The sequence below is a fragment of the Rhopilema esculentum genome, chromosome 12, assembly GCF_057945365.1.
Source record: "Rhopilema esculentum isolate cy_ngs chromosome 12, ASM5794536v1, whole genome shotgun sequence".
Classification (NCBI taxonomy): Eukaryota; Metazoa; Cnidaria; class Scyphozoa; order Rhizostomeae; family Rhizostomatidae; genus Rhopilema; species Rhopilema esculentum.
The window spans coordinates 9657584-9683533 of NC_142826.1; the positions used below are offsets into that span (position 1 = coordinate 9657584).

Genomic DNA, 25950 nt, shown 5'->3' on the forward strand with positions numbered 1-25950 from the left:
CAAATTTCTCATGCCAGAGCAAATTTGCTTTAGAATTTTTCTTTGCATTTTGTTTCCGCCTTTTTTTGGTTTTGAAGATAGAATACCGTAAAAGTTCTATTAAGCTCTCCCTCTATTTAGCTCGCCCTTGATGTCAAAAAAAGAAAACATGCGCATTGAGTTGATCTCTTGATGGGTGTGATGATGATAAGATCACGTGCATTAAATACCATGTAAAGATTTCTATGTGTGCCTTACAAGTCAAGAGGATACTGATGTTGATCCTTTCGAAGGAATCCCAGAGAACGAAAGTTGTTTAGAAGGTGTCCCAGGGTTATCAATTGATCCTGATGATTCTTATGTAGATGACGACACTATCAATGATTAATTTCAATAAACTTTCGAAGCTGCTTGCAAAGTCTTTTGAGATAATATTGTGATATTTTTATAGCAAAAACAGCATTAGGGCGTTTTTATAACATTTTTACTTTGAATTAATATAAGACCCCTCTAATAAGCCCCCTTTCTAGGACTGAAAAAATAAATAAACCCCGAGAGAACTTAATAGAGCTTTTACGGTATGCCTAGGCAAAGGCAGCCAGGAAATATCACAGCTGAAATTTTTCACTAATCGTCACTCCAAATATTTTTATTATCTTGATGTACCTTTGCTGACTTGAATTCTTTATTGCTTAGAATTGCTTTAGATAGAATCACTGCTTTTGAAAATCTTGTGGAATTTTCTTCAAATTCTGTTTTCCCCAGCTATTTCGGGTTGCTTTCACTTAAATGCTTACATGTATTTACTTTTCTTGCCAGTGTCTTCTTTTCAAATGCTATAAGAGGCATGCTGTTTGGAGCAGTTCTTTGGTTTGCATCGTATGCACCATACACTGTTATTGCCAATCCGGCTACATACGATGTCATGAGCACGTACGTTCAAGACATGTTCTACTTTGAATTTAAACAAAATTTTTGAAATACTTTCATATTTTAATGTTCAGAAAAATGATGAAGACTCTGTCCGCAGGTATATGGATGTTTTTGAAAACGCAAACATTTTTATCTGTTTTTCATTCGTCAACTCGCATACGGTGTTTATAATAACCATGAAAACGAATTTGAAACCAAATAAAAAATTGGAAGTTTTTTAGAACGCCTTTTTTGCTTTCTATTGATCGATAAAAATGCATCCCTTCAAGACACGTACAACACAGATAGCATATCATATATTGAGTAATTCTTTACATGACAAAGCCCTGTTGTGTAATTTTGAAATGGTCCTTAAGTAGGTGGAGAAGGGGCCTAGTACCAAAAAATCCCCCCCGTTTTCTGAATTTATTGGTACCTGTTATCTAACTAATCTATATTGGACATCTATAAGATCTACTTTTCACTATCACGAACTTCATGAAAATTTGCCTTATACTAAATTTTTTAGAACTTCATTTGAAACTACATTGGTAGTATGGTCTTTAGACCTACAGTAGGTTCCCGCATATAAGAAACCACTTTTTAGATTGAGGCCTCATAACGTTTCTTATTTCAACATACCTTTTTATAATCAGGGTAAAAGTTTCTTATATATAGGTTACACATTTTTTTAATAAGCAACTAAGCTTAAAGTGTTGGACCGTGTTTGGTTATGCCAATTATGTTATATATTTATTATTAAAAGAAACATAAATTTATTTCCTCTGAATTTTTGTTTAATTAACTGTTATAGTATTTTTCGGCACAGAACTTGTTATAAAAAAACAAATCTTTAGTTTTAATAATTTTGATTCTGTTTGAGACCACTACATTGCATTACAAAATTTAGGGGATTATTTTTTGGCATACAGGAATAAAGTATGATGGATCTGAAAATAAGAAACATTTCAATTTCAGACCTAAAATTGTTTCTTACAGAATTTGAAAAGAATTTGAGCCCTTTGAAAAGAATTTGAGGCTGGTTTCTTATACAAGGGGGTTTCTTATATGTGGGAACCTACTGTACCCCTGTTTTCAATGAGCTTGATCTAAGATGCCTTTCATTCATATTTGATAAGCAATATTTGCAGTGTTTGAATGGCAGGCTTGAAATGAAATTTTGATATACTTTGTCTCTATGATATCAGGTCTGAGAAGGCAGCCGCTTGTCTTCTCCCAAATACATGTCTTGGAATTGGAGTGCAGATTATTTCAAAGTACGAAGAGGCTCAAATTGGTGTCAATTGGAGCAATTTTAATGACCCACCAACAATCGATGAGAATTTCTCTCTTGCCATGGTTGTTGCGATGATGGTTGTACAGTCTGTTGTTTGTTGGATCCTCACTTGGTGAGTAAACTGTATGCCACACATTAAAGAGGCTCGGTCACGTGTAAGGATGCGGGGCAATGTTGTTGGGATGAATCTACCACATCATCTGAAGTGAGATTTGGTAGGACAGAAAATCGCAGCGAATCAAGAAAATTTCAACGTTTTTTTATACTAAATAAATATTTTATCATTGCCAAAGCCTTAAAGCTTGATTTTATACGTATATTTCAAAATTATTTCATTGACCACGACAGAGAAGCCTTTTGTACTTTAGGAGGAACACAAGTAGTAAACATTATAACGGGCTTGTTAGCCGAAGTGATAGCATAGAGACATCTGTCTATGAAGCCCTGGTTCACGAATAGTAAGAATGATTCAGACTTGGCAGCATTGCTGTAAGCATCAAGATTTCACTGTCTGCCATTTTGTTAGATAGTCCGCTTTGACAATTTCAAACAAAATTCCTCTTACAAGTAGATTGTCCCGCACAGTATGTTTGTTTACGGTTGCGTCACCTAGCCCCTATAAGAAGGCTACAAAAAATTATATATGTATGGAATTCTTCTTAAAGATCACATTGGAAATATGGGAAAATTTCCCTTTAGGCATTCTTAACAAATATCTTAGCATTTTTGGCTTCTTACTTAATATTCTCTTCTAGGTATATTGAGGCTGTATTTCCCGGTGAATATGGTGTTCCAAAACCATTCTACTTTGTTTTTACATCTTCCTATTGGTGCGGGACTTCACCAAGCACAAAGAATGAAGTAAGGGTGAGAATATTTTACTTCTTACTGTGAGCGTTTTTTTCGAGCACAAAGCTATAATGTTTGTCAAATACTGCATATTATTGCTTAGCAACCTAATGATATTGTTGATAAACTTTGAACAATTAATGATGTAATTTTTCCGTTTTGAACAACAAACGTTTGATTATCCTAGCCTATTGCAGACACTCGTTTGCTGGGCATTCCTCTAAGAGTTGCAAAGGAAAGAAAGAAAAGGAGAGTGCTCGGTTGAAAGTTCCGGTCGTAAAACGGTTCTAGTCATAGAACAAATTGTATTTCGCAAGACTGACTTACTTATCCACTGTATGTGACAGTATAGTTTTTTGTCCTAGCAAAAGTATATTCTAGATGCTGAATCTTGTTGTCTTTTTTAATCTTCAATCTAATCATTGAAATACAGCTTATTCTTTCTTTTCAGCTGAAGTATTTAATCTTCCATCTTTAATCCGTGCATTTAACATGCATATTGATGATTCTTTAGGATATAGACATGGATGCTGTGGAGGAGAATGAAGATGTTGAGGAAGAGTCTGCAGAGCTTGAAGTTGGCGTTTCAATTCAAGGCCTGAAGAAAACCTTCTCGGTAACAATCGGCCATATTGGTTTAGAAATTTATTGATGTGTCTAGCAAACTGATTTCTTCCAACTGAATTTTTCTTCATTCGGGAAATTATTCAGGTTTATATGGAACGACATAAATATCTTAAATTGTACTAATTGGATCAAAGCCGCTTTTGTTACCTCGATTTTAAATTCTCCACAGAGAGGTGTAATATTTTCATTCCAATTGCTTTACCAGAGTGCAACAGGAAAGAAACTGGCAGTCGATGGTTTAAGTCTGAAGATGTACAAAGGTCAAATAACTGCCCTACTTGGTCATAATGGAGCAGGTTGGGTTTCCTTTATTATAAAGTTTAGTCGCTTGATATCCAACGCGACTTGCTTTTTTCTCTGAAGCTAAATTACGCTAAATTTAGACTAAAATGCAAACCAAAAAGGATGTCAGTTATCGCACAGACTTTATTATCGAATTAACAACGTACAGCTATTTGTGATTTTTTAACCAAGTCTACAATATCCCTTCAATGAATATGATAACACAAGCAAAATTAGAAAGATTTTGAAAACAATCATCATCCCTCCCTGGTTAATGAGAAAGAGATTTTATTTAACAAGACCCAATTATGGGTTCCACCAAAGATCTTTAATGCAAATAAAAAATTGGCTGCACGAAATATACAAAGTCAATAAACTAGCAAACATTTATTGCATGAACAAGCTCAGCATGAAAATCTCGAATGTAATTTATGGATACAGATAACACATTGTTTTTATACGGAAAATTCTCTCAGGTTTGATGTACCTTTTTGTAACTTTTAATGTACTTTAACTTATAACGAATAAACTCAAAAAACCTTCAACAATAACTGAGCAGAAAATAATCAATATCGTCTCGTTTCTGGTAAGACCAGAGTTTGTTACAGTTTGTTTCTAGTGTAGGAAAACCATAGATTATGTGGCAGGGTATTCTTTCTGGGATCTTCGCGATTCTTCCTGCCTTACGATCACGTCGATGATCACGTGTCTGTCCACAGATCAGCCATCCAGCTTTCTAGATTTCCTGTGTGCGGTGAATATTTCGTAGTAGTCGAAACCCTCTTGTCTCCTTATTTTGCTATGTTGTGATGGAATTCTTCAATTATTCGTAGGCAAGACAACCACAATGTCAATATTAACCGGACTTTATCCACCAACTGAAGGAACAGCGCTCGTTGGCAATCGAAGCATATCAACTGAGATGGATCGGATCAGAGAAAGTTTAGGGCTATGTCCGCAGCACAACGTTTTATTTGATCGATTAACTGTTAAAGAACATTTGAAGTTTTTCATTTCTCTCAAGGTTTGTTTTGTTATCTTGAAGTGATTAATGCAATGGTAAATTGGTTTATTTTCTTTTCTTACGCAGCATAATAATCAGCAGATAGTTAGCTATGTTTGAAATTTACTGTAACATATTTTTAGAATACCAGAGTTACTTTGATTTAGAAGGGTCAAGATTTCGCTATTAGTAATTTTCCAAAAGTGTTCTCCTTAATCATTGACGAGTAATTCTCAAACCATATTCGTGTCTTTCGAAGTAATATCTTTCTGTAATAAGTAATAACTGCTTTTTGAATAATTTATATAGGATGGTTTTGGCCATGTAATCAAAATTGAATTATTAAAAACCCAAAACCCTTATTTGCTTACTTTTTGCCCTGTTTGTTGTACGATGATGATGAAATGTTTCTGTTTGACAGGGAGTGCAAGGCCAAGAGGCAGAGTCCAAAATAAATGCAATGTTACAGGATATCCAACTGATCGACAAGAAGGATGCCCAATCCAAAACATTGTCTGGTGGCATGAAAAGAAAACTGAGGTTACAACTTGAGAATATTTATTTGATGAATTGTTTTTCGAAATCTGTTACAAAAAAATATGTTTAACACAGCATTTATGAAAGTGTATTGAAACGGTATTGTTGAATATAATATTCAAGCTTACAAAACAAGAGTCTTTTAAAAACGCTAGGCAGACACCAAAGACGCTCTATTCTTTTATTCGTGCTAGAGAGAACCAAACATTTCTACTCAAGCGTTCAGGCAAATAAACAATTATTTGATTTGTTGATATCTTTCCTGGGCAATTCAACCGAGGCTTCTTTATGTTGTTGTTTTGCTTAGATAAAGCCAGATCTTTATCTCATTATTGATCGATCAAAGTCTTCTGGTTAAAAGTATGTAGAAAGAAAGCTCAAAGCATTTCATCCTTATTACTTTACTTTAACTGATAGAACAAGACAGGTGAATAAGAACCATAGCAGGACCAGGACCTTGGCTTCTTGTACCGTCAAATTTTAAATAAGAGGGTGAATATAGGCCTGAATCTTTTTTTGGTGAAATTCTTTTATTTGAATCAGTGAAGAAATTTTTGAAGCCATTGGTATATCGTGGATCGGTAGTTTTTTTTCTGCATTAGGCTGACTATTCAGAGAGCAGGGATGTTAAGGCTGTTAGGAATAGAAATTTACATTTCAAAGATTTTGAAATTTTTGTGAGCAAAGCTAATAACACGATCTTGTCTAATAACACATAAATTATAAATTTGTGTGCGTGCTTTTAGTTGTGCAATTGCCTTGATCGGAGACCCTGAGGTAGTGTTTCTTGACGAGCCCACCAGTGGCATGGACCCCTCTGCCAGAAGAGCTACGTGGGATCTTTTGCAAAAGCACAGGGGAAACAAAACGATGGTACTCACAACCCACTTCATGTAAGCAGCACCAACATTTTCATGTTGTTCAACACTAAGGAATAAAAATCTTAAAAAAAATAACTACGTATATCATTATTATATGTATTTTCATGTAAACGTTATTTTGTTTTCCTTAGACTGTATGTATATTACGACGCACGTTTGTACAACATGGCGAGAAAAATGTCAATTATCGATTAAATGCTATTTGGTTTTTAAAGAGCATATGTAGAAAGAGCATATGTAGAATATTCCTTTATCTGAGAGTTATTCACCTATTATGTCTCGAACTATTTTCATGAAACTGACGTCATTAGTTACCATAAAGCGAGCTGCAACTGGACAATAAAGCTTAGCTACTCAAATTCAAGACTGTGAATTATAAACATCTAGAAGAATTATTTAACCGTTTCTGTGATGATGTATATCCAAAGAACCATCATCATCATCATTATCATCATAATTATTGTTGAAGTTACACCATTGCTTGTAATGTTCCTAGGGACGAGGCTGATTACCTTGGTGACAGAATTGCAATTATGGCTGATGGGCGTTTACGTTGTTGTGGTAGTTCACTGTTTTTAAAGAAGAGGTACGTTGAACGTTGTACGTTGGGTATATGACGTTTTCTAGCAAGCAAAGGCTAATCATTTCTCAAACACTTCCTTTATAGCTCCTTGCATATGCGACCATTAGTTTCCTTTATTGCAATGCGATCTTGCAAAACGTTCCATGAGGTAAAATCTCAATCCTTGTTGTCCTTAAGACAAAAATGGTCAGGATAAGGAACTTTTCTGTTTTGTTATATCTTGATGTATCGCTAGGACATCCATTTTATGGTAACCTTCATTTAACCTACTAGATAAGGACCACGACGAAAAACACTAGTTTCAAAGAAGACAATCTCGTCTGGTAATTTAATGTTCCAACGAAATATAGATTTGACTAGGCCATGTTTGATTCGAGTAAATTTGACAATCTGATGATCTAGTGACCAAGACGTATGCAAGTTCGAATACACTTTATAATGTACTAATTGTGAGAACGTTTTGAGTTGAGCTCGATTCATCCTAGCCTAAATGACAACGATAGGTAAAATTAACCTATTGTAAGGAGAAATATTTTCTGTTCCATACAGGTATGGTGTTGGGTATCATCTCACGCTTGTGAAGGAACCATTATTTCAAGAAAATGATGTTATATCCCTGATCAGAGAGATGGTCCCCTCTGCCAAACTCGTTGGTAACATAGGAGCTGAGATGTCTTACATTCTCGAGCATGAGAGTTCCAAAGTTTTTAAAGACCTTTTTGCCGCCTTTGAAGGAGGTTGGTAGAAGCAAAATAGCTATTTTTTATTCTACTCTCTCCTATAATTTTCAGTTTCAAACATCAGATTTAATTGGTCTTCTGTTTCTCGAAGGACTTTAGTTGGACTTTAGGACATTCATTGTGTTGCCTTAAAAATATAATATCATAAACTGCTTAGGAATTGGTTGCATTGCTATTTTTATCGTTGTTTCAGAAAGAGGACAAAAGCTCGGAATAAGTAGCTTTGGTATATCAATCACCACTATGGAAGAGGTTTTCTTGAAAGTTGGTGAAGGCCTGGATCACAGTGTAGCTCCAACGTTAGTATTTGCATTTTGTAGAGAATTAGCCATAAGTACACTACCAGGACAAAGGTATTGTAACACCTGCGAAGGCGATTAATGGTAGATCAGGCAATAACTGTTTTTGTCTGATTAAGCTGTGTGCGCAAATAAGACAGTGAATTCAATGAAGCGTTTATTCGAACATTCCTTTTACATTTTGCAAAATTTTAAATTAGGAATGGAACAACTTTTAATTAAGCAAACATTTTGTGCAGCTGCTTCTGGCTCTGATAACTGCGGGAAGTTGCTCTGGAATTGATGCACAAAGTTTTTTGATGAAATGCACTGGTATTTACCTTCATTCTCCATAAGCTCTCTAAGTCAGTACTTGTTTGGACCTTAGAGAACTTCGTCGATTACAGACCGGTTATCAGTAATTTTCATATAAATATATATTTATGTATATTTATATAAAATGAAAATTTGCAAATGTATATTGATATTCAAATCTTTATTTTAATATGTGGTTACGGCTCGAGTTAATAGCCTTTTTCTTATTTTTTCGGTGACGTGTGAACTTTTTTGTCATGGCATAAGGGAAAAAAGATTTTATTGTCTAGGTTATTTTCTCTGTATTTGCAGGGAGCAAGAAAGTCAAGATACTAATGACGTCAAACTCTTGGTTGATATTGAAACAAATAAGTCAGGTTTGTTGACAACAGATGACGTTTTCCTTTCTTCGACCTTCTGTTGTGAAAATATTTCGAAATTCTGAAACAAGTAAACAATATTGTTAATTATCTTAGCTCTATTCGTTGTTATTGAATGGGAATGACTGTTGTTTTATGTATTCAAGAAAGATGTTTTAAATTTTGCATATCATTTTGCGAGCATACATGTATTGGAGAAACTTTTGACTTTAAACGTTTGACTTTAATCAAATCTGAGATAATAAACTTCACTATGTTGTATCTGTTCTGAGAGTTTTTATCATAGGTATGTGTACAACCACACAGTTTTGTCGTGAGACACGTATAGCCACCTTATAAATCAATTTATGTTTATGTGCTTCATGTAATTTCAGAGCTGGTCACGGGCTTTGCATTGGGCCTCAGTCACTTCAAGGCCATGTTTATAAAGAGATTCCTGAATTCTAAGCGGGAGAAAAAGGCGGTCGTCACCCAAGTTCTTTTACCGTTGATAATCACTCTACTTGGTTTGCTGCTGGCCCAGAACTCTCCTACGCAGCAGGAAAACCCCGCAAGAGTAATGAAACTTTCGTCTGATCTCCAAGCCGGTGTTCGTGGAAATGCTTATTTTGCCGACTATCGATTGAGTCCTGATGCCAGCTTTTCAAAGGTATACTTGCTCTTTCGTAATTTTTTGAGTTTTATTAAACACCTTTCTATTATACTTATGCCATTTCACATATTTTCCTTCTTCTGTTATATAGTTCCTCTAATCTCCACTCATCAAACATATTTTGTCCGCACCTGATAAAATTCACAATTTCTCTGAACTGGTTTTGTCAATTTCTACTCTTGATTGCAGACAGGATTTATCGACAAACATTCTCTTTTGCTGCATTCTTTTGAAGACACTTAAGCGTCGTTCTTAAATTGCTTCTTTTCCAAAGTGTGTTAAACTAGCTCTCGTGGACTCATTCTCTCATTTTCGTCATGGAAAAATGGTACTAAAATTCTCTATTGTTTTGCCTGACTTACAAATAGGCAGGCATTTTGGAGGTTAAGAAATTTTTTTTGAATGGAAAATAAAATAATATCATCTTTTGATGGAAAGATTTCCAGTTTTTTATGTCTAAAGTTCAGATGCTCTTGTACAGTTTTATAAGCTTCATGTTTGTTAATATCTGTGGCCAATTCATGCTATCGTTCATTACAGCTCGTTAAAAAGGCCTACGAAGCGGAAAGACTGAATGTGGAAGATGTTACGGCGTATTCAAGAAAAATATACACTGAAAATAGAAACGACAGCATTTATTCTCATCAAAATAAGTACACCATCGGAGCAGATTTTAAAGAATGCTGTAATTTTCAAGACATTGTGCTGAATTCTAAATGCCAAGCAAAGGTTAGCAAAACACTGAAACCATCGGCATCATCCAACTGCCTTGAAAGGAAGAATGACCTTGTGTGCATAAACTTTAATTAAAATATTGCTAAATATGGTTGCTATTATCAGGAAGCCATCTTCTCATGTTGACAGAACTATTATATCGAATTGTTTTATTAGATCAGTAGTAGTTGTTCCTATTTCAGTAAAGCTGCTTTTTCATTTCTTGGTTTTTTAACTTTAATTTAGCTCAAATCTACGAAATAACCCAATAAGATTGTCACAATTAAAATCTTTTTCTCTTCTTACAGATAATAGCAGATAATAACCTCTGTAAAGATGTTAAGCAATTTGGATACAAACACTGCTATAAATGCATAGATGGGTAAGTAGTCGATAATTTAATGATGTCTTCTCATAGCAGAAATATCTTCAGCCTTCCTTTCGTTGAAAAGTACAGCCACAGAAGTTATCAAACATAACATGAAGTATTTTTAGATTATTCTTGTAAAACTTAAAATTGAGACTATTCTTTGTGGAAAGATGCATAACATGTATCAAATTGACCGAACGTATGCTTTTCTTTCGTGTTCTTTCAAACTAGGCCTGTTCACACACCATTGTCATTGTATACTAATTTCCGTAAATCCCATAATGCTATTCTGTCTTTCTCCAGACCAGATCGGAAGGTTTACATATACTGCATTGGCAGCAAAAATTATTCCTGGCAAAAAGTATTATCTGCCAAAATTGAGAATTTTTCATTTCATTTGCATTTTCAACTTTAGGTGCTTGAAAATTTCAAAGGCAATTTATCGTTTGCTGTAAAAATTCAAGATATGATTTATTTTTATCTAAAATTGTTTTGTTCAACAACTTTTCGCGTCAACTCTCACAACTTTCTGGGAACCTAATTCCAAGGTTCCAGTACTCTTGGCAAGTCTGATACCTTGCAATACATTTTATCGCAAATAAACCCAACCCAACAGGCTTTTGGCATTCGCAAGTTTACCTTTATCCTTTTTTGTGTAAATTCTTATGCAGGCCTAATTTGTTGCAATCATAGGCAATTAGCATCTTTTTTTGTACATATTTTTTTTATTCGTATTTACGTTATTGTGTTTCATTGTTTCAGTGGTGGGAAAGACTGCTCCTCATTCACTGTGAGGCAGACAAACCTTAACGATGACCTCACGTACTTCACGGAAGTTATTTTGGAAAAGAGCAAGGGCAAAAAAGCTTTCTTTGACACCCATTTGGCTGGAATAACATTGCAAGATAAGAATAACGGTTATCAAGCAAGATCTTGGTTTAGTCACCAAGTAAGTTGTTTTCAATGACTTCTGCCTTGCAATTTTGTATAGAACGGAGGAAAGTCATATTGCTTTTCATTTTAAAAACACTAAAACTACGCCTTTGACTTATTTAACCAGACGATTCAATATTTTCATTGAAGTTGTTTGAAAAATATTCCGCAAATAAATCTCTCTGAAATGCCTATTGGTAATGGCGAACAATTTTGCGACGTAACATAAAAGATTCGTTTTGATTTGCCATCAATAATACTTTGATTTTATAGGCCCTTCATGCCGTTGCATCTGCCTATAGTGCTGCCAACAATATTATGCTGTCACACATGAAAAATGATTCAAGCTATGGTATCCAAGTCACCAACCACCCTCTTCCAAGAAATCCTCAGGAGGAGGTAACAAGCAGAAGCTTTTATTTACTATATTGAGCCCTGAAGTAGAACAGCTGAAATAACCAAAGTCGTTCTTAATCGCACCGAAAAGTCGTAAATCTTGATGCGTTTTTGTTTTACGTTCTCTAAGTGATGGCGTCTCGTTTAGGTGTAAATTGATAAAGAATAGATGGCAAAACAGTTCCCAAAGTCGGTTTACTGCAAAAGATGTTTTTGCCTTTTTTTGTTGAAAGCGTAAATGCTTGTTTTTGCAGAAATCGATAATAGCGTCGTCCTGTTGAACATTTTCTTCATCTCTTCGCTGCATTTCAGATACCCCTTCACAACTTGTACTGCAATACTCATTTTGTTTACACATATGAATTAAAAAGTTAGGCAATGATGCAAAAAAAAATTGGAAATCGTTCATTACTTAAATTTTTCAATACGATGTTTTATGCTAAGCTAGGTACACAAAAATGAAGTGTATTCTTTCCATTAGAGGCTGCAACTCTAAAGCAATGACATGCAAGCAAACCTTTGAGCTTGTTTTAGACTTTATCCTTCCTATTACAGGTGGACGTGTCCCTTACGAATGGCGCAAATTTGACGCTTGTCATATTTGTCACAATGGCAGTGTGTTTTATAGCGGCCAGCTTCATCACCTTCATTGTTACTGAGAAAGTTACTAAGGTGAGAATTTCACAATAATCTCAGTGATGTTGGGAAAAGAAAAATTTGAATTGAAACATGACAATTTTCAGTTATCAGGAACAATGAGAATTAACTAAAAGAGCTAAAATTTAAAAAAAAATATTTACTTTGTTATGTGAATTAGAGTTGATCAATTTTTCGCCCCGCCATACAGGGCGAATTTAGGCCGCAGTATAATCAGAAAAGGGTAAAAGCTATTGAAATTATCATTCAATTACATTTAAATTCAACGTTCACTTTTATTTAACAGGCAAAGCATATCCAGTTCGTAAGTGGTGTTGGTTCCTTCACCTACTGGTTTGCAACGTACTGTTGGGATCTTATCAATTTCGTGGTTCCAGCCATTGGTATTATAATACTTTTTGCTGCTTTCCAACTGGACACCTACAAAGGAGACGACCTCGGGGCTTTCGTTGTTATGCTGGTAAGGCCATATCTGCATCCTAAGCTTTTTTGTTGACACCTCGCTCTGATACTCCACGGAAACGAGAATGGGCCTATATGATTCTGTCTTGTATGAATCAGCCTAGCGTATTTAAAACAGATATGCGTACTAACTTTTCATTCCTAAATCTATGCAATACAGCGCCCTTTAAACCTCTCCGGACAACCTAACTCCTAACAACACAATAACATCCCCTCGCCCCCTAAACATTGTTGATTGGCAAATTTTTCATTTGTCTTTAATTGCAGCTCAACTTGGCCTAATCAAATAATCAAATTCTGCCCCTACGGGGCTTCATTTTAAATCATAGAAGTCTCAATTTAAGATTAATTTTTCTCTATTTGTTAATAATTAGTGTCATTGAAAATGTACATTTTGGTTGTAAGAATTTCTAGCCTTATGTTAGTTCTGGCCGACAAAAGCTAAAAAGAAAGTTGATTTTTGTCATTTTTTTGGTCTTTGTATGCTGGCAATTATTTCAAGCCTTAAACAGACCGTGAAGAAGGATGGAGAGTAGATGGCGGAAAGCAGATTTTTGGAAAAAAGGCTAACAAAAATATACAATTGCAAAACAGCAAAGAAAACAATAAGAGTGACAGTTGAAAGTTGTTTTTTAAGATAAAAAGATTTGTAAATCACCGATTACAAATTCCTGTAATTTTGTATTTTCATCTCTTTTAGATTTTTTTTGGGTTAAGCATTTTGCCGTTTGTTTATCTCATCTCATTCGCCTTCAAAAGCCCTTTGATTGCATACTCAGTTGTGTCTATGTTGCTTATGCTGGTTAGTCTTGTAAGTATAAACAATATGCTTTTTATTTTAATTTCAAGCAAAGTGTTTTTAATAATGTTAATCTGTTGTATACGTTATGTTTTTACTTTACATGGCCTATCAGGGTAAATCACTTAATTTCTATTAAGTTTAAATTTTCTGTTTGAAGAATTTAACAACATTCATTTTCAAAAGCAATATTAATTAGAATAAGTCACCAGAGGACAATAACAAAAATAGGAACATTTGGAGATTGAGTGAAGAAGAATTTCTTAAAGAAAAAGATCTCACAGTAGATTATCTAATCAACAATTGTAAAAGTTCCCTTGTACGAAAACTGCCTTTTTTAACTGCTGCATTTCTACTTTCAGCGTTAGTAGGCCATACTTGGATATACAATTTCTGTGAAATATTTACCGAAAGAGATTCATGTTCATAATAATGGTTTGCATGTGCCAGAAATTTGTCATCTCTGTACCCGTTATAATCTTTACAGGGGACGTTTTCACTGCAATTTTAGGTTAATGTATTTTATTTAATTGCAGACTGCCGTCATCGCCGTGTTTGTCTGCCGCATACCGCAGCTAGGATACCTGAAAGAAGCAGAAATCATGCATCATATTTTTTTGCTGCTGCCAACTTATAGGTACTGTGAGGAAAAATTTTCTTTCGTTAATTAAGTACACCGTGTAAATAAGTGAAGATATATCTTTGCTGCGCTCTTCATTATGGCCTTTCAAAAGCATCTTTACTTTATAACGCTGCATTTCTATCCGATTTTGCAATTGGTTTTTAGCCTAAAATCTTAAAATAATTGATCAATGTTTTTGCTATAATATCAATGAATTTTCTACAGAATAGCATGACATTGAATATAGTGCTTCATACTTGAGGGAGGTTTATATAGGTTCTAAAGAAGATGGTATTTTTATGCAATACACTTTTAGCCTTGAAAACCAAAGGCACGCGACACTGGCAGAGATGAGGCTTAAAAATGTAAAATCAATTTGTGTATCTTTGAGATACCTTTCCAGCGATTTATATTTTTCATGACTTTATCGTAGCTTTCCTCAAGCTCTGATGGATATTGCAGTAAATTACGGATCGAGAAAGGCATGCACAGTAGATGAAAGGTATAGGGCTGGTATATTTACGCTTTCGAAAAATCATTTCTTTTCCAAATCTACTTCTTTACACACGTTAACATCACTCTTGATTGCAAAGATACATTGCCAGGCGTCTCTTCGAATCGTTAGTTTAATTTACTGTTTTCCCAATGAGTCAAGACTGCTTTCTTGCGTAATGTTTTTATCCGTTTAAGTAGTTGATAGAAATAGTTTCAACGGATCTGTTTTGCTCTTTTAAGCATGAGTTGTCACTTAAGGCTTATTGAAATAAATGCGAACACCTTGATGTATCCTAATCCTAGTATCTTAATGCATGTTATTGTTTCCATTTTCAGAATCAAAGCAATTTGCAAACAACGGGACACAAAGTGGGAGGAAAGTGCCCTAGCGTGGAATTATCCTGGTAGTGGCACTGCTTGTTTATACATGGCCGTAGAAGCAGTGATCTACTTTGTGCTTGTGTTACTCATCGAGGTTTGCTTCACGTCTAGCTAACTTTTCTTTTAAGTTGTTGTCAAGAGTTGCCATTATCTTAGATAACAATCAAAACCATTAGCCTCTTGCGTTTTAATGCGAGTGGGATGCGTGCGTGCGTGTGTGCGTGCGAATTGATGCTACTGGTAGACCAGTACAAGATATCAATAAGGTTATTACGTGTTCCATTCTAAAATGTGGCATTAAGAATTTTACAATGTTGTACGGCCTAGGCACACATTATCTTGGATATTATTTTTCTGAAATGCTACTTAGAAAAACAATATATTTCTTTCTGTTTTAGGAAAATTTTTTCCTCAGTAAATTCTTTGCAAACAGGAAAGAAGAGAGTCAAACTCAGGAAAGCGTATGTTTCTAATTTTTATCTCATTTGGTACTGCAATCTTCAAGATTGCTAAAAAAGTGGAACTTTTTTCCCCCTTTGTTACTTCTTTTGCTTCCTTGTCTGCTGAGTGTAAACGAACTGTTTTTAGTAGTAAGCAAGATGATTTTAGTATTCAGCAAACTCCTGAAGATTTTTGTTTAGATATTAAGACATGCATGACTTCTTCGAATTATTTAATAAAAATCTCCCAGTTCTGAGGGGGGGGGGCAATTCGAAGATTTACGGAATTGCAATAGCCAGTTGAATTTGTTTTTCGACGAACTCTCATTTTTTTCACTCAAAGGACTCTGACGTCAGTCAAGAGCAACGACGAATATTCGCCATGGACGAGGCCAGTTACGACAAAGAAGCTGTTGTCATGAGAAATGTTACCAAAGTTTATGGGGGCAATCAGCTGGTTGCGGTTGATCATCTGTCTCTCGGAGTACCAAAACGAGAATGCTTTGGGCTTTTAGGGGTTAACGGTAATACATAGATCCAACACGTCATTCTTTAATGCAGCTTTATATTGTCTTTAAAAAACATCCTCCGTGATTTGAAGAGCGCTGTATCAAAGTCTATGTCACCATTTGCAACACTTCTGATTTAGAATTCTGATTAATAGATATATATTTATATATATTTCACTTCAAGTAATCATTTAACATAACTTGCTCATGGGCGAACGTTGTGTTGCACGATTAAAAAAACCAATTTGTATACTTTGTTTAGCTTTGCTTTTTCGATTATGAATGTTTTCTAACTCTATATCGTGCTCTACGTCTCCAAATGTTGAAATTGTGCAATTATTTTCAGCCACTGTGTTGATTGCATTAATATATAAAGCCGTAAATATTGAGTTCTAATTTAATCTACTGAACTGTTCAGTTAAAACTCAGACACCTGCCATTACTAACCTGACTTGTTATCAACATTTCTGTACTAAGGCCACCGTATTATGCCAATGATTTTCTAACTTCCTTGTAAATCACTTTTTCGTTTCTGTAAACATCAGGTGCCGGGAAAACAACTACTTTTGGGATGTTAACTGGAGAGCTGGGGATTTCTGCCGGTACTGCATTTCTCGATGGCTTTAATATTCAGACCCAGTTGAGACAGGCAAGTTTTTCACGAAAATTTTACTTATCATTTTGATAGCTACTTCTAAAAGAAAATTTAAAGATGCTATTCAAACTAATGGAGCTTTTTAGAATAAGATTATTTAATCTTGAAGGAATAGGACTCTAGTTTTAATTCTTTTTCATTCTGATGCAATGTTACCGAATCTTAAAGTTTGGATACCTTTTACATCTACATATCTTGGCTGCCAAGCCGTTTTAATGAAATAATGCAGATTCTGGTACATCATGAAAACTGACAAAGTGTCTTTTTCCATGGACGTTTTTAAGAAGTCTCAAAAGCAATCTTGAAAGGAATTATGTTATTAATTAGGCATAAAAATAGTTTGATACATTTGCTTAGACCTTTTTTATATATATATTTAAAAATGTTGTTACTCTGAGTACGAAAAAACTGAGAATGTTGCTCTGAGTACATAATTGCTGACATATGAATGTACTTTTGTGACATCCTACGAGTGTAGACTACCTGACATCTGTATGTTTTCTATGTGACGTTTATGTGTAGACTACTTGACTCAAATATGTACCCTTTGTGACGTATGTATGTACTTTTTGTTACGTATATATCTTAGCCTGTGTCTCAGACCCCTAACTTTCAAGTTAGGGGTCTGGAGCACAGACTGACGTATGTGTCACCAATGCAAAGAAAATTTATAACTTGAAATGAATTTATTTTAGGTACAGCAAAGGATTGGATACTGCCCACAGGTAGGATGTTAATTCTTTCGCTTATTTATCTATCCCTATATAGTTCATTTTAAGGGAATAAAAACCTTAGCTTTGGTTTTCTATTTGCCGCTGTTCTTATGAATCTTGGATATATTTGCCAACTTTTTTAGTAAATGTTGGTTTTTTGCACCAAATGTGTTAATTAGAGACTTTCAGGAAGTAAATGATTGATTTGGATGTATCATTTTTGATAATTCAACGTGGAATTTTGCTTTTGATTTTTATCTCAAGTTTCCTTTGCTATTTTATAGTTTAGTTTTATTTGAAAAGAATACCCTTAATGAATTACTTGATTTAATACCCTTGATTTAATGGAAATAAATACATTTGCGCTAATTAGAAGCATTGATACATCCGCCAAAATAAGATGCATTTCTTGACTTGTTCCACTTTCAGTTTGATGCATTGGTTGACAAAATGACTGGACGTGAAATGTTGCAAATGTTTGCACGTCTTCGTGGAATCCGATCCGATAAAATGGAGCCAATTGTCAATGCAGCCATCAAGCAGTTGAATTTGTCGAAATGGGCTGAAAAAATGTGTGGCAATTACAGGTACACATAACAAATAACAATTACTGAACTATGTTTAAGCAAGGTTTCGTGTGTGAGCATGTTTTCTGTGTGTGTATGTACGGTTTCGTGTGTGAACATGTTTTGTGTGTGCGTGTAAGGTTTCTCGTATGTGTGTGTAAGGTTTCGTGTGTGAACATGTTTTGTGTGTGAACATGTTCATTTGTGCGTGTAAGGTTTTGTGTGTGATCATGTTTTGTGTGTGCGTGAAAAGGTTTCGTGTGCGAAAATGTTTCGTGTGTGCGTGTAAGGTTTCGTGTGCGAAAATTTTTCGTGTGTGCGTGTAAGGTTTCGTGTGTGAACATGTTTCGTGTGTGCGTGTAAGGTTTCGTGTGTGAACATGTTTCGTGTGTGCGTGTAAAGTTTCGTGTCTGAATATTAAGTATACACGTGTGAATTATTTTTTCAGTGGTGGAAACAAGAGAAAGCTCAGTACAGCTCTTGCCCTTGTTGGAAACCCCCCAATCATATTTCTGGTAGGTTTTTCTTGAAATTATCTAAATGCTGCAAAAAAGTAGCTTTCGATCGTTTGATTCCCTCGTAATTCAGTCAAACTATTTTTCACTGTCTAGTTTTCGCATACAAACTTTTTTATGTTGCCAGGAACTCGCATTTGTTTTGCTTAGACTCAAAATAACAATAAAATTCAAATAATCAAAAAATATTTTCTTGATGAAGTCTCAGCCTCGCATTATTCTTAAATTATTCTTAAATTTCAGCAATTTTGAGCCTTAATATTTTAATAGACTGTATTTTATATAAAAAAGTGGGTTTGTTATAATTTGTGGTTTCCTTAAATCTGGGCTCCTTTCTGCATCAATCGTGATAAATTATACGGAGCTACATGTATCCCTTTCTCCAACAAATCTGAAGTGAAATTTAAAGAGGAGGTACCCAAGCATTTCCGGTTTGCCAACAGTAGATGTGATAATCATCCAATCAAAATGGGTGAACAAACGTCCATGCAAGATTCTCATTCATCAATTATCATCACAGTTCTTGCAGCCATGCCCGAATTTCAGTAAACTGAACATTATTGTAGAACTGGCCTTTAACTCAGACCAGTCATCTTAAGCTCTTTTCAAGCCTTTCCTAAAATTTCGTTATAGCTTCTAAAATCAATCAGCCTTTTCCATTAAGAATTCAAAAAAGATTTCTTTGGTCAAATCTGACGGTACATTCAGGGGCGGAGAAATATTGGGGGGGCAAGCCTATTGTTTGAATCATATTATCATGTTATCTCATTGTTTTAGAGCAAAAGATCATTGTCCTCCAAAGTAGGGGGGGGGGAGGGGACCGCTTCCTTTAACATTTCAAATACATAAGAACAATTCAGAAATAAGAAACAAATTTTCCATGTTGGCATTTTCTATTTAAATTTATGATGGCACCGATAGCCGTTCTCATACAAGGAAGATATTTCAATTAATGCTTTATTGGAAAACAGGATGAACCAACAAGTGGAATGGACCCGGCATCAAGGAGATTCCTGTGGAATACACTGAGCGCCCTCCTTACGAACGAACGGTCGATTATTCTTACTTCTCACAGGTTTGTTAGTCTATAACGTTTAATGTCTCCAGTATTTGCTTTAAAAATGGTTTTCTTTTGCAACGTTACAAATAATATAGTAGTAAAATAATTCGAAAAGGTAAATGTTTTAGGGTGTTCTAATGTATAAACATCCTGTCCTTGGACTATCCAGATGAGGCTGGTACCTTTTAACTGAATTTTGTAAATCAAGCAATTTGAGAAAAGGTGGGATGGGCCAAATTAAATAGAGGCCGAGACGCATTTATTAGTCTTGAACACATCAGAGTCATAAAATGACCTGCTATTGTTCTGAAAATCAAGTTAGTTTGTAGCCTTGAAAGTAATTCATACAATCTTCACCCTGGAGGTATTGCCAGAAAACCGTGATATTTTTGGAAATATTTATCTTTCACTTGTTTTTGCTTTCTTTCAGCATGGAAGAATGTGAGGCTTTGTGCACTCGCCTAGCAATTATGGTGAATGGAAAGTTCAAGTGCCTTGGTAGTATTCAACATTTAAAGAACAAGTAAGAAAATAAATTGATACATTAATGGTGTGAAGGATCTCTGTTTTCTCCATCCCAAGCTACAAGGACCCACGATTTGTTATCCGTGGCCTTTTTCCACTCGTAATACTTTGGGGAGGAAGGGGTAGAAAAGCAATAGAGTCAGTTCAGTAGATATGTAGGATTAGAAAATCAGGCCCATGTGCCCATGTAATATATTTATGTTCCAAATTTTGGGTTAGCTCGAGAAGCTTTAGAAACAAAACCGCTTGAAATAAATATATGTACATCGGTTTACCTTGCGCTAGTTAGTTCATATATTTATCAGTAAAAGTAAATCAAACAAGACATGGTGATGTCATTCACTATCATAGCTGCAAGTTTTCCTCTCAGATATGGCAAAGGACTTACCTTGATGATTAAAGTCGACATGAAAAACAACGGTAGTTTTGGTATGTCAATATATTTCTTACAATCTGGCAACATCTTAAATCATGCATGGTGTCTGCCAACATTCACTTCTATTGAACATAAAAAATTATGTTATGGCATTAAAATGACCCATTTGTAGTCATAGCGTTGCTCTTAAACTCTGTAAATTTGTAAATACTAAGAAGCTTTTTTTAATAATTGAAAACTGTTTGGGACACAAACATATCCAATGTTGCATGCAACATTTTCATTAAACTTAAAACGATATTTTTACCAAACATTTGATATGCCCCATGTGCAGTTTTTTTTCAGATTAATGGTTTTAGCTTTGCACTTCTAGCAATAAGATAGCTTATAGCCTTGCACTTCTAGCAATAAGATAGCTTATAGCCTTGCACTTCTAGCAATAAGATAGCTTATAGCCTTGCACTTCTAGCAATAAGATAATGCTAAAGACGAATTGCAGATATTATGCTGTGGCTGCAGGAAGGATGTTAGACCGAGACTTATTTGAAGCTGGTATCAAATTGCAAACCGTTTAAATCAATTTCCACCTTGCACATGGGGAGGGGGGTCAGCCTCTTTACTCATTTATGTTAATTCGGTCCTTTGGCCCTTCTGGCCCTTCTTGCACAGTTAAATGTAGGTTATAATTGATGACAATATCGACCCAAATAATTTGACCTAAAGCTTTGATATAAGCTGTTGATTAAGCTTTTGATCCTAATTTTTTGGCCTAAACTCTTGTACTCATCCCCCAAATAACCCGTATGAAGCCCACTTGCTATTTCAACGCACCATTTAGAAACAAATATAACAATAATAATACACTAGTTTTTTACAAGAATAAAGCTATCAGTTTAACAAGCACACTGTTATCATCAGGATCACGTGTCTTTATTAGATAATTATTAATTAACAATATGAAATCAAGTCATGTTTTGTAAAGTGTCAATAAAGCAAGGATTCCATGACCCAAAGAATACCTTATTATTTAAATTCAGCAGCAGTTGTTGTAATGATTGGATTTTTAGGCAAAGGTGGCAAAGAAAATAACAATAGTGTTCCTGACCAGGCTTCTAACTCCACTGCACCCGCAGGTATTAAATCAACATTAAATGCACCCATCACACTGTTCCCTGTAGTTCCTCGTTTTTGTGGTATTTTCCAAACACTCTGCCTTCATTTTAACCGCTCACACTTTTTAACAGTAAATATTTTAAAATATTCATTGCAGTTATAACTAATTTTTTGAAGAAAAAAAAATTATCAAACTCTTTGAATTATTATTGAAAATAATTAATAAATACATTATAAAACCTTAAATAAATACATTCTGTTTAGTCTTATATGAACTGTTTTCTTGTCCCACTTTCATTATAAATGAGTGACAATCGATAATGGCATGTTTGCAGGTAGGCATGCTGCATGTAATTTATTTATTTCCTGCGTTTTGTATTCAATTAAACTATCAGATCTATTTTTTATGAGTTTGATTTATCAGTCCGCTTAAAAATTATGTAATTTTCTGCATCAGGACTTTATTGGTTTTCTTTGAATCTTTTTCTTTGCGTTAAAGCTGTGTTATTTGTGCTAAATAATTGTAGAAAAATTGGCCAGCAGTGTAAGAATAGTGCTTTTCTAACCTAGTTTTCTTGGTGAATGAAGTGAATTAATGATGAAGCTGTTTTTATATGTATGCTTATATCCCTAATGGAGTTTTGACGGATGTCTTTCTGAAAGAGCTTTAAGAATTTCTGTAATTGCTAGTTTTGTTTTGCAATGTTTTGCAATCCAAATTTTAGATAATTATGCATATGAAAAAGGTGACTCGGTACCCCCTGTTATGTTCAACCGAAACGCTGATCAGGTTCAACTTGGGCAACCCTCTCGCCCAGCTGAAGCAATGGAGAAAGTCAAAGGCTTTGTGGCAGATCACTTTCCAGGTGCCGCTATTGTTGATGAGAGATCAGTGAGTTTATTTTCTCGCAACTTTGTATTTAACAAGTAATACTTGAACAGTTTATATTCGTATTTTTGCTAGGGATACGTTCGAATAATGTGTGTTGTTTACTCATGAAGATAAAATGTCGAAACCATCTGGATCGCATTGCTTATCGAGCTTTGTAACTACTTTTACATCGAAGAAATGATTGGGAGCACAGTCTGATTAGAAACTTGATAATAATGATAGACCGTCGCTTTAAAGAATTAGAAAGCTCAATGAAAGTCAATTCCATTCCTTTATTAAAAATTTTGTTGAGATCACTCCATTTTTTTTAGACCATCTCATTGGTCAGACAGTTCCGTTTTAAATACTCTACGCTTTCGCTCGTAAAGGATTGCATCAGTTCAAACTGCTCACCATCAATACGATTTAAGTGATGTAAATGTAGCCGAGTGGACTAGGTCATCGTGTCATAATTACGTTTCGATGTTAACCCAACGTGCATAGCTAATTTTTGTTTTCAAATCTACAACTAAGAAATGTTTCGTTGAAAAAATGAGCTAAAAAGTCATAAAGGGACTAAGAAGTGGACAGAATAATTCTTAAAGCTTTTTTGTCATTATTTACAGGGCATGCTGCAATACCAAATAAATAATGCAGATTTACGATGGTCGTACATGTTCGACATCCTTGAATCAAATGCTTCAGAACTTGCTATTTCGGATTACAGCCTCAGTCAAACTTCTCTTGAACAGGTGATACATTGTCAAAGCTACTTACAATTTTCTTCTTATCGACAAATAATAGATATATCGGTACAATATTTTCAATATATGAACATGGATTAATTTCTAATTTTTCCTTTGTTTTTCGTTGTCCTTGCCTATCGTTACATGCCAGATTTCATTCTTATTTTCATCTATTATATGTTAATAAGCTTATTTATCGACAGATAATCGTCAGCCTTCTGATGAAACTGGCCTGTTCTACTTTCGGAATACAGCTCCACGTGTCCTCTGTTCCATCCTTCGCCTCGTTCGGACGCACTCCTACTAGGATCAATGATATATAAGCGAGGAATATATCATTGACTAGGACCTTTATTAAACTGTAACCTAACAACGCTTGTATTTTCTTATGGTTTTCTTGTTACTCACACAATCTATCCAATTTTCCAGGTCTTCTTAAACTTTGCAAAAGACCAGTATTCTGAAGGCAGAAAGTTCAAGAAGAATCTTTGCTGTTCCTGTCTGTAATAGCTTCATTTGGGATTTTCCACTTCCTATACTTATGTTATGCATACTAAAGTGCTTACTAAAGTGTTATGCATACTAAAGTTGCAGAATTAGCAAGTATTTGGGTTTTTATTTAAGAGCATCATAGATAGTACTATCTATTGCTTATTTAAATTGTAATTTTATTTGTTTTTTGCTTAAAATATACACAATGTAAATATTTGCTTGTCGGGGTCAATTGATATCAATTTCCTTGACCAACTTATTGAGAAGATCTCCTTTGTCCATGATCAGGTTGTCCTCATTTTGCAAAAGGAGACGTTGAATTTGTACTCTTTCACTCCTCAGTAACATGAAGCAAAGGCTGGCCTCTTTTTTAGTCGTGTAGACACTGTTTTGAGACATATGTATTTAAAAGTCTCTTCTGCAATGCAATTTGAAACATTTAGGTTATTTGGTGCTGGTCACGTACATCTTCATTTTTATATTTAAGTGGATGTATATAATTGCAGCGTAACTTCAATCATTGATGCGACATATTTATAATCAATAGTTGCTCCAACATTGTTGGTGAATTATTTAATGCTCTGGATGGAGCAATATTTAGATATTTGCTTATTTTTAATCAGTTTTATCATCTTAACAGTTTTAATTCTGCCAACACCCAGAACCCAACCCCAACCCCCTCCCCCCCCCCAACTCCCCCCCAACCCCAATTATCAGCGTAGGATAGCTATTACTATCAACTCTAACTGTTTTCATCTCTAATTAAAGATACCTCTCCTTTCCATCATATAGCCATTCGCTGCATGAATAGCTGTTTTAATATTAGGAGGATTAGCTGTTTTTTCAATGCAGTATACCCTAACTGGAGTAATATTCACACGTTAAAGTGAGGGCATTCTTTGCACTAGAAATATAACTATCTACTAAAAGAAGTTAAAGCAATACCTTACTGGGTTCTTGCATCTGACGTCCTCTTACTCAGGTCTTTGTTTTGACAGCCATGGAGACATGAGGCTTCTTCCTAAAACCCAATACACCCCCCCCCCCCCCCCAAGTTAGAGAATCTGTCAATTTGCACTTCAATGCGATTAATTGCCAAAATTACGTAATAAACCTCACAGCTGGACAATCTGATGGAAAACATACAATGTTATATTCGTCCTGTACAGTCGAATAGACTTAAAATGAAACTGGCAATCTTCTCTTTCTCCACTTTGTCATTTTTCCTCATTCACTTTCGTTGATTCATCACTTTCTTTCTTCTTCTTTTTTATTTACGTTTAAGCCATACCTTTATTACTTTTTATAACTCATTAATGGTATTTGGAACTATTTTACAGTGGACTTGTTAGGTAGTGTTATTTAAAGCACAATTTAGTATCATTAGGCTATTGATGTTTATTCTATAAGAATGTATTTATTAGGCGGGTATCAAGTATTTACTATTGCATTTATTACACTAAATTTGTATTTGTTTCTAGTTAGACATCCACTGAATCTCATGGTTAAGGTAACTTGCTGAAATAAAGAATGTGCAACGAGCAACGTGTTTCTCTAGATATCCCCTTGGCTGTTATTTATTTTCAATATTTTTTTTCTATTCGATATAAAAAGTTACAAACAAAATTACCTTAAACTATACAGAACGGAAACTACTATACTACATTACAAGAACGGCCAGAAGGAGCAATATATCATGACTACCTCCTAGCACTAGAAATATACGTAGAACACAATATTAAAAGCGATTTTATAATAAAATAAACTACAAAAGAGATAAATCGAAAGAAATCGAAAGGAGATTCAAAGATTTTTGTTCCTGCGTTATGCAAACCGTTTGGAGGCCTGGATATACTTCAATGTTGCCGTAAGGATTTTGCATTTAGATCAATTGGTAACTGTTCATGGCCATAGATTTAACAAACCATGAGGCAACAGGATCGCATGTACACTGTTGAGAAGACCACGTCTATTTACATCATAAGTATGGCAGAACATAAAATAGTGCTCCGTATCCTCAACACCATCATTTGTTTGGCATAAAGGGTTCATAGTATCCCTAAAATTGTGTTTGAATTTACGAAAATGTAGCTTACTTAGTCCAACCCGTAGCTGTGTTAGGATGGATAAGCCTTTTTGGGCATAAATACGATAGTCCGGCTTTGGGGTGGGCGGATAATTGACAGTAATTTTTTCTTTAAAATATTGAAAGAGTTGGGTAGTCT

The 25950-nt window shown here is 34.8% G+C and overlaps 1 protein-coding gene across 4 annotated transcripts in view; it reads left to right on the forward strand.

Annotated features, from left to right (window-relative positions):
* The window catches only part of LOC135681797 (phospholipid-transporting ATPase ABCA3), a 34866-nt gene extending 9600 nt beyond the window's left edge, over positions 1-25266 (forward strand). The window contains exons 11-46 of one of the 4 annotated variants that reach the window (XM_065196413.2): positions 799-912; positions 2100-2300; positions 2944-3055; positions 3552-3653; positions 3870-3960; positions 4780-4970; positions 5371-5489; positions 6233-6379; positions 6864-6953; positions 7500-7687; positions 7884-7989; positions 8596-8660; positions 9038-9312; positions 9856-10044; positions 10338-10411; positions 11162-11348; positions 11606-11731; positions 12284-12400; positions 12672-12845; positions 13548-13658; positions 14183-14283; positions 14702-14770; positions 15100-15238; positions 15543-15605; positions 15928-16108; positions 16639-16742; positions 17444-17473; positions 17891-18048; positions 18476-18542; positions 19514-19617; positions 20033-20125; positions 20498-20556; positions 21571-21636; positions 22342-22508; positions 23114-23239; positions 23663-25266. In XM_065196413.2, coding sequence (XP_065052485.2) covers positions 799-912; positions 2100-2300; positions 2944-3055; positions 3552-3653; positions 3870-3960; positions 4780-4970; positions 5371-5489; positions 6233-6379; positions 6864-6953; positions 7500-7687; positions 7884-7989; positions 8596-8660; positions 9038-9312; positions 9856-10044; positions 10338-10411; positions 11162-11348; positions 11606-11731; positions 12284-12400; positions 12672-12845; positions 13548-13658; positions 14183-14283; positions 14702-14770; positions 15100-15238; positions 15543-15605; positions 15928-16108; positions 16639-16742; positions 17444-17473; positions 17891-18048; positions 18476-18542; positions 19514-19617; positions 20033-20125; positions 20498-20556; positions 21571-21636; positions 22342-22508; positions 23114-23239; positions 23663-23740 — 4384 coding nt within the window. In that variant the 3' untranslated portion in view covers positions 23741-25266. The remainder of the gene's footprint in view (positions 1-798; positions 913-2099; positions 2301-2943; positions 3056-3551; positions 3654-3869; positions 3961-4779; positions 4971-5370; positions 5490-6232; positions 6380-6863; positions 6954-7499; positions 7688-7883; positions 7990-8595; positions 8661-9037; positions 9313-9855; positions 10045-10337; positions 10412-11161; positions 11349-11605; positions 11732-12283; positions 12401-12671; positions 12846-13547; positions 13659-14182; positions 14284-14701; positions 14771-15099; positions 15239-15542; positions 15606-15927; positions 16109-16638; positions 16743-17443; positions 17474-17890; positions 18049-18475; positions 18543-19513; positions 19618-20032; positions 20126-20497; positions 20557-21570; positions 21637-22341; positions 22509-23113; positions 23240-23662) is intronic. The other 3 variants (XM_089111955.1, XM_065196416.2, XM_065196417.2) reach the window with 3 other exon arrangements.
* Positions 25267-25950: the final 684 nt, after the last annotated feature.